Genomic DNA, 13,728 nt, shown 5'->3' on the forward strand with positions numbered 1-13,728 from the left:
AGTTTTCAGTCTCCAAAACATCCGGAGGGCTGCACATCTCGACCACCGGGTCACATGTAACAAGCTCTCAGAAGGATGAGGGGGTTAAGTAAACCCCCGCCCCCCATCCCTCAAGTACATTACTATTGTATCCCAAGACTCCCATGTTCTCACCATTCCCCCTCCGCCTCTTCTTCATCCGGGGACTCACACAGCAGCAGGCAGCAGGATGGGGAAGCATGGGTGGTCTGCACGGTTACCATGACAACCGAGCGATGTTCCGTCCACCATTCTCGTACAGAGCTCTATCAGAGCTGATTCACAGAGAGACTCCGCCTGGCTGCTTTACGCCACCTACCTGCATGGTAGCCGCTAGTTCCCCTTCTCCGCAAGGACCCTATGACGTACTAGGGGGCGGTGTCAAGGGGCGGACTCACACACAGTGGGGAGGATTCCCAGACTGCGTGCATAAAAATCAGATGAAAACACTTAAGCATCAAGTAGCTCTGGGGGTTGTGGGTCTCTGGCTGGCAAGGTTTGCGGATAGTTCCACTTCTTTTTCTCAAGTACTTGCTTTATATAGGTTTGTAATTATCTGTTACATTGATGCCACACAACTGCTTCAAATTCTTCGTGAGGTTACATAATGGGAAGGAGCTGGCTGGCAAACTTTAGCCCGGGTGGCAAGCACATTGCATTGACCCATAAGCGGCCCTTCCTTAAAGGGTGGTTTTCGGTATAATATATATTTAATATAGAAAGAGCCTATTTTAGTGTCGCTTAACCCAGAGATATTTTATTATTATAAATGATAAATCTTAAATAATAAAAATAATGCAACAAAAAAAAAAACAACCTCCCTTTATATTGCATTTTATTTTATATGTTCCTTCTCCCTACAACATAATTTTATTCAACATAGCTGGCTGATTATAATGGGATTTATGAAAATGCAAAAAGCCTGTAGCTTTAAGAACCTGGGGCCTGATTCATTAAGGATCTTAACTTGAGAAACTTCTTATTTCAGTCTCCTGGACAAAACCATGTTACAATGCAAGGGGTGCAAATTAGTATTCTGTTATGCACATAAGTTAAATATTGACTGTTTTCCATGTAGCGCATAAATATTTAATAGCTTATTTGTACACTGAAATTTAAAGTTGATATTTGTGTTGTACATTAAACAACAGTCAGTATTTAACTTATGTGCAAAACAGAATGCTAATTTGCACTCCTTGCATTGTGACATGGTTTTGTCCAGGAGACTGAAATAAGAAGTTTCTCAAGTTAAGACCCTTAATGAATCAGGCCCCTGATGTTTATGCTTAACCCTATATACTAATAGGGTTATTTGTTTTAAGGTTAACCTAAATCAGATAATGTTAGAGGTGGTACTGGAAGGAGAAGTAAAGCACTAGGTGTTAATCAGACGTAGCTGGATTAAGGCGCTGGGGGACTTGGGCCACTTTAGACAGGGGGGCCCTTATGATGTAACATGGTTATCATGTTAGATAAATACAAAGGAAATACTGTGTGTACTACTTGTGAAAGCAGCTCTGTAGTACAGTGTGAAGCACGACATACCTCCCAACTGTCCTAAGTGAGACAGTCACCCAAATTCGGGACTGTTCCACCAGAAGCAGGACAGTTGGCAGACTGTCCTGTTCTCTCCTACCTGTTCTTGTCACTTTCAGCACTTGTGGGTGCTGGCTTCTTAACTCATTTGCTGCTTGTCGGGATCCTGGAATGTGGTATCACACTACGAGGCGCCTGTGTTTTGTGACTATTTCTTCTGGATTGACCATCTGGGTACAGGCTTCCACTGGCTGCCGCTCATACATGAGTGAAGTGTTTCTGGACTTTGTCTATTGGGACTAATTTGTGTGTATGTTACACACTAGGGATATATTCCTTTTTGGAGATTATATCTATTTTTTTGTTTTTATATTTTTATATATATATATATATATATATATATATATATGTATATATATTGGCTTGAATAATTACTTTAGTAATTATTAATAAAATAGAGGTTCCTATAACTTATAAGTTGGAGGATCCTCTATTTTATTAATCATTTTATATACATACATATATATATATATATGTGTGTGTGTAATCTAATTAAACCTTTAATGTAATATAATAATATTTAATATAGTGTGTGTGTGTGTGTGTGTGTGTGTGAGGGGGTAGTATGTTAATGTAATGTGTGAGGGAAGGGGGTTCTTAATTTAATCTTGGATTGCAGGTGGATGCTAATTATTTAATGGGTGCTATTTTATTTGTGGGGTGATGGGGCAATTTAATGTAATAGTGGGTGCTATCAATTTAAGATGGGGTGATTAGACCTTTAAATTTAATGGTGGGGTGGTTTGGAAGCTCATAAATGAATGTGGGGCTGTTTGGGGAAAATTAGCTCTTTTTATTAAATGTGAATATGAATTATTTAATGTCTTGGATGGTTGTGAAAAATGGTTATATTTTTTAAACGTAAATGCCATTTAATTTATTGATAGGGCTGTTTTGAGGGAGGCAAATATGTTTATATATTAAATGGGAATACTATTGATTTATTGCTGGGGTTGGTTGGAATTTTCTACATTTCATGTACCCATTTTTTCTTTTCCAAATAGGGCCCCCAAGATTCCAGGATCCAGACAACCAGCAAATGAGCTAAAGACACCAGGAGCCACAGGTGGAGAAAGTGACAAGAACAGGTAGGAGAGAGCAGGACAGTCTGCCAACTGTTCTGAATCTGGTCAGGCAGTCCTAAATTTGGGTGACTGTCTCGCGTAGTCAGGATTGGGTCCGACTACAAGGACAGTTGGGAGGTATGGCCTGCTTCACACTGTACTGCTCGTAAAGGCAGAGCTGCGTGCACCTAACAGTAGTGCACACAGTATTGCCTGTGTGTTTGTCTAAAATGATAACCATGTTACATCATAGGGCCCCCCAGAGCCTTAATCCAGCCCTGCCACCAACACCTCACATATAAAATAGCACCCATTAAATAACTAGCCCCTTCCTGCACTCCACCGTTAAATAGCCTACCTCCCACACTAAATTAAGACCCCGCCCCCCTCCCTCACACATTATAATGAAATGCTCCACATACACACAGTGTCGGACTGGGGCATGAAGGGCCCACTGGGGGACTGCAATGCTAGGGGCCCACCAGAGGGGCCAGCCATCAAAGGACAGCTAGCACCATAGTGTAGTATATAAAGAATTACAGTGTGTATATAAAAAATGCACAGTCTTGACCTGCCCCTTAGAGTGGGCAGAACAATCACCAAAAATCGGGATTGTGCCACTAGAATCAGAACATTTGACAGACTGTCCTACCTGTTCTTATCACTTTCATCACCTGTGGCTGCTGGTTTCTTTAGTTGCGGCTTGTTTGGATCCTGGAATGTTGTGGGCCTTATTTGGAAAAACAAATGGGTACATTTATAAAATTGCAACCAGCCGGCGTTAAATCAATAGGACCCACAATTAATACTTAGGACTTCCTCCAGCAATAAATTAATAGCATTTATGTATAATAAATATACCCATTTCTTGCAACCGTCACTGCCATTAAATCATTCATATTTACATTTAATAAATAGACCTCATGCTCCTCAAACTCAGCCCTGCATTCAATTAATAGCGCCCAAACCACCTCCATCATCATTTATTTATATAGCGCCACTAATTCCGCAGCGCTGTACAGAGAACTCATTCACATCAGTCCCTGCCCCACTGGAGCTTACAGTCTAATGCCCTAATATAGACAGACACAGACAGACAGAGAGGGAGAGACAGACAGAAACTAGGGTAAATTTTGATAGCAGCCAATTAACCTACCAGTATGTTTTTGGAGTGTGGGAGGAAACTGGAGCACCCGGAGGAAACCCACGCAAACACGGGGAGAACATACAAACTCCCACACAGATAAGGCCATGGTCGGGAATTGAACTCATGACCCCAGTGCTGTGAGGCAGAAGTGCTAACCACTAGGCCACTGTGCTGCCCACAAATAGTCCCCACTATAAAATTAAATTGCCCTACCATCACCCCACAAACAAAATAGCACCCATTAGTTAGCCACCACCTACCACACACACATTACATTTCCACAAGCCCGCTGTGCCATAACACACACATTACTGTGCCCCTTCATCACCATGCTATGCCTCCTTATGATCACACTGCGGCCTCCATGCTGCTTTTGCTCCCCTCTTCTCCAGGCACCCCTTCATCACCCTGGGCCATGCTGCTTTGGCTCCCCTTCACACTCTGCCATGCTGCTTTGGCTCCCCTTCACACTCTGCCATGCTGCTTTGGCTCCCCTTCACACTCTGCCATGCTGCTTTGGCCCCCGTTCACTGTCTGCCATGCTGCTTTGGCCCCCCTTCACTGTCTGCTATGCTGCTTTGGCCCGTTTTCACTCTCTGCCATGCTGCCTTGGCCCCTTCTCACTCTCTGCCATGCTGCCTTGGCCCCTTTTCACTCTCTGCCATGCTGCCTTTGCCCCTTTTCACTCTCTGCCATGCTGTCTGTGCTTCCCCTTCACTCGCTGCCATGCTGCCTTTACTCCCCCTTGCTTCCGTTCGTGCACTTACCTTTTCTATCGGCTTCTTTCTTTTCTTCTTTTGTCTTCTCTCTTCTTGCCGACTCCTTTCTGCGCCGCTCCTCACTGAGTGTCGGGCATGATGATGTCACGCCCGACATTCAGTGTGAACGGGGCAGAGAGGAGTCGGGGAGCCCCATGGTCACGTGAGTATTTTTTATTTATTTATTTAAAGTCCCCCCACCAATGAAGAGGGGAGCGATTAGGGTCCGGTCCTACCGGGGGACAGCCCGGTCCCCCGGTGGCCCATTCCGTTCCTGCACACACACACTATATTGACATGCTCCATACAGACACACACACCATATTGACATGATACACACACACACACACACTGTATTGACATTACACACACACACTGTATTGACATCACACACATACTGGTATATTCCCCTCAGTCTTCAAGCATGCTCTCATCTACCCTATTCTCAAGCAACCCTCCCTTGACCAATCTCCCCATATCTGTTTCCCTTTGCTTCTAAAATTCTCGAATGACTTGTCTTGAATCATCTGGCCCACTTTCTCTCTTCCCACTCCCTTTTTGACTCCTTTCAGTCCCGTTCATTCAAATGAAGCTGCCCTTACTAAAGTAAGAAATGACTAAGTCTCAGCTAAGTCCAAAGGTCACATCTTCCTTCTCGTACTCCTCGATCTCTCTGTTGCTTTTTACAGTCTATCAGGAGGCTGAGTCTGAGCCCAGTGTGAGTACCACTAGAAGGATCGGGAGGAGAAGCAGAGGAAAGGGAGAAGAGGAGAGACAGCAGCAGGAGACAAGTGACGGAAAGAAAAGAGTGGGGGCAGAGGTAAACAGGAGAAAGAGGACATGAGGATGAATGGCCCTGCTCAAGGGACCTTTCAATCTAAGGGGGAGGGGGAGACTGACCAGAGACACAGAGAGGGAAGATAGGGTGAGGGGAAGAGAACTCTAGGGGAAGATATGAAGATGAGTAGGAAGCAGGGAGGAAGAGTGAGTGGATGTAAAGGGAAAGTGAAGAGGGTTAGAGGAGGGAAGGGTTAGATTGAGGAAGGATAGGTTAATCTGAATAGATGGGTTTTGAGGGACTGTTTGAAGTGAGGCAGGTTGGGGGAGAGCCTGATAGAATGGGGTGAATTATTCCATAGAAGAGGGGCTGCACGGGAGAAATCTTGAATGCAGGAGTGAAAGGGGGTGACCAGATGGAAGGTGAGGCAGAGGTCGTTGGAAGACCATAGAGGGCGAGAGGGAGTATGAGTAGGGATGAGGTTGGAGAGATAAGTAGCAGTGGTATTAGAGAGGGCTGTGTAGGTGAGGGGAGGATTCTGAAGCGGACGGAGGGCCAGTGTAGAGCTTGACAAAGGGGAGGCAGATGAGGATCGGTGGGAGAGGAAGATAAGTCGGGTTGCAGCGTTCAGTCCGGACTGAGGTGTAGTGAGACGGAATCGGGGAAGGCCAGTGAGGAGGAGATTGCAGTAATCCAGGCAGGAGATAATGAGAAAGTGGATGAGAGTTTTAGTGGCAACAGTGGAGAGGAAGAGTTTGATCAGGGCTATATTGCAGAGGTGGAAACTGCAGGATTGGACAAGGGATTCTATGTGAGGGGTGAAGGAGAGGGAGGAGTTAAGAGTGACCCCCAGGCAACGAACTTGGGGTGAAGAGAAGATGATTGTAGAACCAATGGTGATGGAGAGGGTGGGAGGGGAGGAGTCTCTAGAGTGGGGAAGATAATGCGTTCGGATTTAGTCATATTGAGTTTGAGGAAATGTTGGTACATCCAGGAAGAAATGGCAGAGAGGCAGCAGGATATTTTGTTGAGGATGGAAGGGGACAGGACAGGAGAAGATCTGGGTGTCATCAGCATAGAGGTGGTCGTGGAGGTCGAAGAAGCTGATAAGATCACCCGGTGAAGAGGTGTACAAAGACAAGAGCACAGAGACAAGGACGGAGCCCTACTAGACTCCTACGGGAAGGGGCGGAAGAGGAGACAGGATAGGGTGGACGGATCAAGCTTTGTTTTTTTAGAATAGTCGAGGCTATAGCATCTTTGAAGGAGGAGGGGAAAATTCCAGATGAGAGGGATAAATTAAAGAGGTAGGCTAGGTGGGAGCAGGCAGTGGGCGAGAGGGAGGTGGGAGGGGATGGAATCAAGATGACAGGTGGAAGGGGGGAGAATTGAAGTGAATAATAGACTTTCGAACTTAAGGTGGGGAGAAGGAGGACATGTGATTAAGGTTAGAGGGCAACTGGGGGGAATGAAAATTAAGGGAGAAAGAGATTTTGGTTCAAATGGCATTGATTTTGGAGGAGCAGAATTTAGGAAAGTCAGAGGCAAAAATGGAGGATGGGAGAGGAAGGGGGAGGGTAAGTAAGGAATTGAAAGTAGCAAAGAGGCGGCGGGGGTTGGATGACTGGTAGATAATGAGAGATTTAAAGTAGAATTGTTTGGCTAAGGAGACGTCAGAGCTGTAGGAGGAGAGGATGAACTTGAAGTGGAGAAAATCAGCCAGGGAGCAAGATTTTCTCCAGTGGCGTTCAGCCGTCGGTGAACATAATTTGAGGAAACAAGTGAATTTAGAGTGCCAAGGTTGGGAGTTGGAACGGCGAAGGGAGACAGCACTGGCGTGCCAGGCAAAGTCAAGGGCAGAAGAGAGGGTATGGTTATAGAGGGAGGTCGCCAGGTTAGCACAGGTCTGAATGTCTAAGGTGGAGAGAACAGTTTCAAGGGTGGAGGAAAAGACTGCGGGGTCAAGAGTGATAACATTACGCCAAGTGAGAGTGTGTTTGGGAGAGTGAGACGGAGAGGAGATGATGGTCAGAGGGGAGATATGTCAGAGAGAGTGCAAAGGTGGGTAAAGAGCATGGCCAAGATGGTGGATAGGAGAGGAGATCCATTGTAAAGAAGAGGGAAAAGCAAGAAGTTTAATGGAACCTGGGTCAGTAAGGTTATCAATGGGGATTTTGAAGTCACCCAGGATGATGGAGGGGAGGTCAGACCGAGAGGTACTGGGGGACCCAGGCTACAAAGTTATCGTGGAATAGGGAAGTGGGGCCAGGAAGGTGGTAATTGACTGTGACACGGAGATGAAAAAGATTGAAGAGGCGGATGTGGACCTAAGAGGAGGATAATGTAAGGGAAGGCTCAGGAGGGATGACACTGAAGATACACATAGGGGAAAAGAGGAAGCCTACACCACCCTCAGGACAGTTGCCAGGCCTGATGTGGGTGAAGGAAAGGCCCCCATAGGAGAGAGCAGCAGGGTAAGCTGTGTCAGAGGCAGAGAATCACGTTTCGGTGAGGGCAAGGAGGTTGAGAGCTTTGGAGATGAAGAGATTGTGAACAGTGGGCATTTTATTGCAGATGGATTTGGCGTTCCAAAGGACACAAGAGAAAGGAAGAGTGGGAAGTGGGGAGATGTGAAGGAGATTGTCGAGGTTACAGGTGTGCAGGGTGTGGGGCGCATGTTAGGGCTCGGGGAGAGAATGGGAATAGGATGTGAACAAGGAGGCATGGGGAGAGGAGCGGGAGGGATTTCAGGCAAGAAGGGTAATGAAAAGGAGAAGGCGAGTGTGAGAGAGATATAAAGACGGGGCTGGTGCAAAGTGGGCGGTCGCACTAAAAGGAACCCTAGGGTGAGGGGATGTAGTATGGAGGAAGGAGGGGAAGTGACGAGAGAAAAGGGAGGGATGGAGGTGAGCATAGAAATGAGAAGAACTAGAGGTAAGGTGTACGGTGACAACTGTAGAAAGTATCAGACAGTGCAAAATACAGTGCAAAAAGGGTGGTAAATAGATACAACAAACAGTTACTTAAAGTGTATAAATGAGTTCTAAACCAGACAGGAATATACAGTGTAAATGAAACAGACATTAATAAACAGTGCAAAAAAAAAATAATTAAATACTGCACTTGTAGTGCATTAGTGACTTATGAATCAGACGTAATGGAAGGATGTGAAGTCCGTGAGGTAAGGGGCGGAGGGGGAGCACCGCCCAAAAATGGAGCATATAAATGGAATGTGGGGTAATGACCATGTGGTGGGATGAGAGCATGGGGAGGCAGTAATAATAGTGACTGAGATTGAGTATAGGGAGGACCAGGAGGTCAGTGGTAAGAAATCAAATAAGTGAGACCGTGGAATGGCAATGGGAGAGAATCCAGGGGTCTGGTGAAGAGGGGTGTGGTGGAGATCCAGAGAGGAGAGCAGGAGCATAGGGTCCAATGGAGAGCCATTTGGGGGTAAATTGGAGGACAGTAGAGAAAGGCATTCAGGGTCAGTGAAGACAGGCATCCAGAGTTCCAGCTCCTGAGGGCATAGGTGCCGAACTGAGGTAGGAGACAGTGGATGTGACAGGAGCCGGCAGGGTACTAGGCCTGAGCCGCGGGCACCAGTAGACGAGTAGTGGAGGATGGTCACACAGAGGAGGCATCAGAGGAAGCATCAGCGGGCACTCCAGCGATAGCACATGTGACAGAAGGCAGAGCCAGGGCAGCTCTAGGAAAATACAGAGGAAGCGGCAAGAACAGCAGGGGGTTAGGCCGGAGCAGCTGGCTCCAGTAGAAGGCAACCGTGGTAGAGAGCAGGAAGTGGCTGAAGCTGCATTGTTCTGCAGACACGCTTACTGAGTCAGCGTAGATGGAGATGCAGCAGGGCCCATCGGTTCAGCGTGATTGGGGACCCCGTGGCCGCACTGGAAGGCAGGACAAGGCCGAAGACAGGACCTAGTTGCCTGAACAGATCCACAGCAGAAGTGGAGGAATTACGGATCAATGAGGAGGACTTCAGAGCAGGTAAGAAGGAATTCTATGGCACCTCCAGATGATTTTGGAGCCCAGGGTGATCGTGGATATCATGCCCCAGCGTTGAGCTCACAGAGCACATCTGCTCCGTCCAAGAGTTGAAGTAGGTTAAGGAAAATAGGAAAAACAGCAACAGCATGATTATATTCTGAGTGAAATATCAACTAGCATTCATAATATTTTGAAAAATAACAACATAATTGCCATTACTAAGGGTCATATATGACAGGTAAAACTTCTTTTGCAGAGAAGAAGAGTTTTGCAAAGGAGAAGAGAGGACTGAAGTTGTTTGCAAGTGTGACTCCAAAAGAATAAATAATATAAAAGTATGTTATACTTACATCCAACCATGTGGCACCTAATTTCATGTCCTCTCTTATTCACTGTTCTGTGCCACCCAGCAGTTATGCCCAGTAGCCACACAAAGTTCAGATTCACCCACATAAATATCCAATTAAATATATCATGTAGGTTAATTTTAATAAAAGCACCAAAAAGCAATAACAACATGTAGGAATTAACTGCAATGATACATATTAGTCTTGTATAGCCAACATTTATGTAAATACCACACCAATCTCCGAGCTACTCATGTGGGGGGAGGGGGGTGTCCATCTAGGCTTCTAAGACAGAAAGGTGCTCTCCTTTGAGGTATATATATGCAAGGCAGTAGCCCCTGGTCAATGTTGCTCCACTTTTGGTGGACACACCGCTCCACAAGACTTGGAAATAGCTCAGGATAATGGCAGTACTGGTAGTCCATACAGAGGCATGATTGTCCCTCCCTGTCAGACAAGCAGAAATTGTAGTTCTCATGCCAATGTGACTCAGCCATTCCCATGTGGTGAAAGCCACCTTGCAGATGTGGAAGCTCTCTTTTCAAGGCAACATTGGCCCTCTGCAGTGTCCTGGTCTTGGCTGATTGCACCTTCTCTTTGCTTACCTTGTAGCTGATTAGAAATTAGGAGTCTGGGGCTGCACTTCTCTTCCCTGATTCGTGCTTCTCCAAGCAAGCAATTTACTTTTTGCTATGCAGAGCCTGGCTGTGAATACTTCACTTTCATCTGCTATACTTAGAAGCTGACAATGGTACAGGTATGAATCACTTCAGATTAATTATGGAAAGCAGTGGCAGATCGAGCAGCTGCACACTGTGCAGATAGATAATCTTGCCTGGCCACTCTGATTGTGTTTTAAACACAATCACAGCAGCCTGGAAGCATCCTCTGCCTACCTCTCTGCTGAAAGGTACATATATGTAGTGTGCTACCGCAGCCTGGAGACATTCTCTTCCGAAAGGTACATGTATGTAGTGTGCTCCCACAGACTGCACACTACATACAGAAGGTAAAAAGGGGGCAGGGACTAAATCATCTCCCTCTAAAAAAACAACTAGGCCCATTGGATGGAATGATGGAAAAGGTATAGTGCTTACCCTTTGGTGTGGTTGTACAACAGAGCATAGCTTTAAGTAGGATAACTAGTAAACACATGCAGTACTTCCAGTAAAGTATAAATGCAACACCTGTGTGTACAGTACATGAGTAAGAACACATTTTTCCTATTGAAAAATCCATGGTGCATTGGCATATGCAAGGCGTCGTCCAAGCTGGATAATCCTTTAATAGTTTTCTGTGGCCAGGCCAATTACAGGAAATGCAATTAGCAGGTCATTGTTCATGGACAATAGCCTGGTAAATGGTTAAATCACTATTAAATCACTGTTTTCAGCCAATTATCGGGCCAATCAGACGATAAACTACTGATTGGCCCGATATCACGGTAGTGTGTACCCTTGAACAATGAACGATCATCATTGAAAAGTACAGATCTGATTGGTCGTTTTTTTTAAAAGATGTTCAGCTCTCAAACAATGTCGGTCTAATTCTGCAGTGTGTATGCACTCTGCAGAATTGTATAACAAACAAATGGATACATACATATAGCGCTGCCTTCACGCACACTTGGTGTATGCTTGTAGGTGGACATGTACATGAATGTCCTCTAGACCATTCTCTGAAATGTGGAGTGATGCATACAAAAAACAATAATAGTGTAGTACATCAACATATCAATATAGCGAAGATAAAAGTAACAAAAGGTTTCCATTTAACTCCCGTGCATACATATAATAATGTGCACCCGTGTTATCACTCAATATGGAAACCCTGTCGGGTATGCGCTTACTAGAGCATAGATGTATATTCGCCCGTAGCAGAGGTAAAAGATGTAGACCCAATTCCAGCCTTTACATCAGTATTCCGTGATCAAAGGAAAAAAATAGAAGACAATCTAGCGCATTATCTTTTTAATATATAAAAATTAAAATCAACATGGGAATCGTACCAGACAACAGCAACAGAATTGCAGGGTAAGTAAATACACCAGTGTCCCTCACCGTGAGCTGTTCCGTCCGTACGTGTCCAATGTTCACAATCCAATCTGGAAATGGATATATTACCAACGCGTTTCGGCTTGCAAATAAAGTCTTTCTCAAGGTAAAGTATAAACAGCCGTGTCCTCCTTTTTATATCTGTATCTGATGTAATTGTGTCCCCAAAACGAGGCTTGGATGCTTCATACACGTAATGGTTCCGGTTTCCTTTTCCTCTCATAGCGAGGCATGGATACACTCAAAATTACTTTGAACCTGCTACATTATGTGAACTAACTAATACAAAGTGTCAACTGAACTACACAATAATAGCATGTATATCATCTTACATAAAAGTTACTTTTGCCGTCGGAAAAAAACGGAAAAGAAGGAAACAGAAAATATAAATGACCACGGTACATTCAATAAAAAAACGCATGATACCACAATACATAACTCTAAATGCATGATAAAAACTATAAATAATAAAAAAAATATATATATATAAAAAACATATCTTGAAGAGAAAACACCTATAGAAAACATTTTAGCTCAAATTCGGCATTATGTCCTTTGGGGATAAGAGTATCCAAATCATAGAGCCATCTCATATCTGACTTGGATAGCATAGAAAGGGTGTCCTTATTTTTCCAGCTTGCTTTAATTTTTTGTAACCCCCAGAAACCTGTCACATAGTTGTCTGAGCATGAATAATGAAGCTTAAGATGCTGGGACAATGTATGTGTTTCTAAGCCGCTTTGTATATTGTAAAAATGTTCACGTAATCTTATTTTAAGGGGGCGAGTTGTTCTCCCTATGTACACTTTCTCACAGCTACATTTGATGGCATATACTACATTATTAGAATTGCATGTTATGAACTGTTCTATATGAATCTCTTTGTTATTTAAAAATAAAGTAGATGTTTTGTTATGTTCCATTTTACAAGTTCTACATGCCACACATTGTGCGCACCTGTAGAAGCCCTTGGTTCTATTAGATGTTCTTTTATCTTCCGGCAGGTGGCTCCTAATGATTTTATCTTTTAAATTGGGAGCCTTCCTGTATATGAAAATGGGTTTGTCGGGAATCATATTCCCTATTGTTGCATCTTGTTTTAACAGATACCAATATTTGTTAAATATCGTCTCTATTTGTCGATGATTTGAATTATAATTAGAAATATAAGCCCATTCACATTTGTGACTTTTTTTGTCTAGGCTCTTATTTTTTGGAAACAGAAGATCTTCCCTTTTACATTTCCCTCACTACCTTCTCTGCATTTTCCAAGGTTCCTTTCATATAACCCTTCCGACTGGAATTCTCTTTAATCTCTTTTATTTGTTCCTGAAATACAGCTTCGTCCGTACAGTTCCGTCTAACTCTTATCATTTGACTCAAGGGTACATTCTCAAGCCAAAAACGGTGGTGATTGCTGTTATAGTTTATATAGCTAATGGTGTCTGTCGGTTTGTGGAAGGTTTTTGTCTGTAAGGTGTTTCCTTCAACATAAATTGTGATGTCTAAAATTAATAGTAAGCGCATACCCGACAGGGTTTCCATATTGAGTGATAACACGGGTGCACATTATTATATGTATGCACGGGAGTTAACTGGAAACCTTTTTTGTTACTTTTATCTTCGCTATATTGATATGTTGATGTACTACACTATTATTGTTTTTTGTATGCATCACTCCACATTTCAGAGAATCGTCTAGAGGACATTTATGTACATGTCCACCTACAAGCATACACCAAGTGTGCGTGAAGGCAGCGCTATATGTATGTATCCATTTGTTTGCTATACATGTTGATGTTTGAAGTATTAGTGGATCTTCAGTGATATATATCTGGCTGGATACCTAGTGAAGTGCCACATTGGCAGTTTTTTTTTCATATTGTACTCTGCAGAATTGGACAGACATCTGGAGTTAAGCTCTTTGCACCAAGTCTCAAACCTGTCAGCTGTCGGTGTGA

The 13,728-nt window shown here is 44.1% G+C and overlaps 1 protein-coding gene across 3 annotated transcripts in view; it reads right to left on the minus strand.

Moving 5' to 3' along the window:
* Positions 1-370, minus strand: part of LOC142141428 (cilium assembly protein DZIP1-like) — a 90,416-nt gene extending 90,046 nt beyond the window's left edge. For 2 of the 3 annotated variants that reach the window (XM_075199905.1, XM_075199903.1), the window contains exon 1: positions 338-366. In XM_075199905.1, the coding sequence (XP_075056006.1) occupies positions 338-343 (6 nt within the window). In that variant the 5' untranslated portion in view covers positions 344-366. Of the gene's footprint in view, positions 1-153 lie in introns of all 3 variants that reach the window. The other variant, XM_075199904.1, reaches the window with a different exon arrangement.
* Positions 371-13,728: the final 13,358 nt, after the last annotated feature.

This window comes from Mixophyes fleayi, chromosome 2, assembly GCF_038048845.1.
Source record: "Mixophyes fleayi isolate aMixFle1 chromosome 2, aMixFle1.hap1, whole genome shotgun sequence".
Classification (NCBI taxonomy): domain Eukaryota; kingdom Metazoa; phylum Chordata; class Amphibia; order Anura; family Limnodynastidae; genus Mixophyes; species Mixophyes fleayi.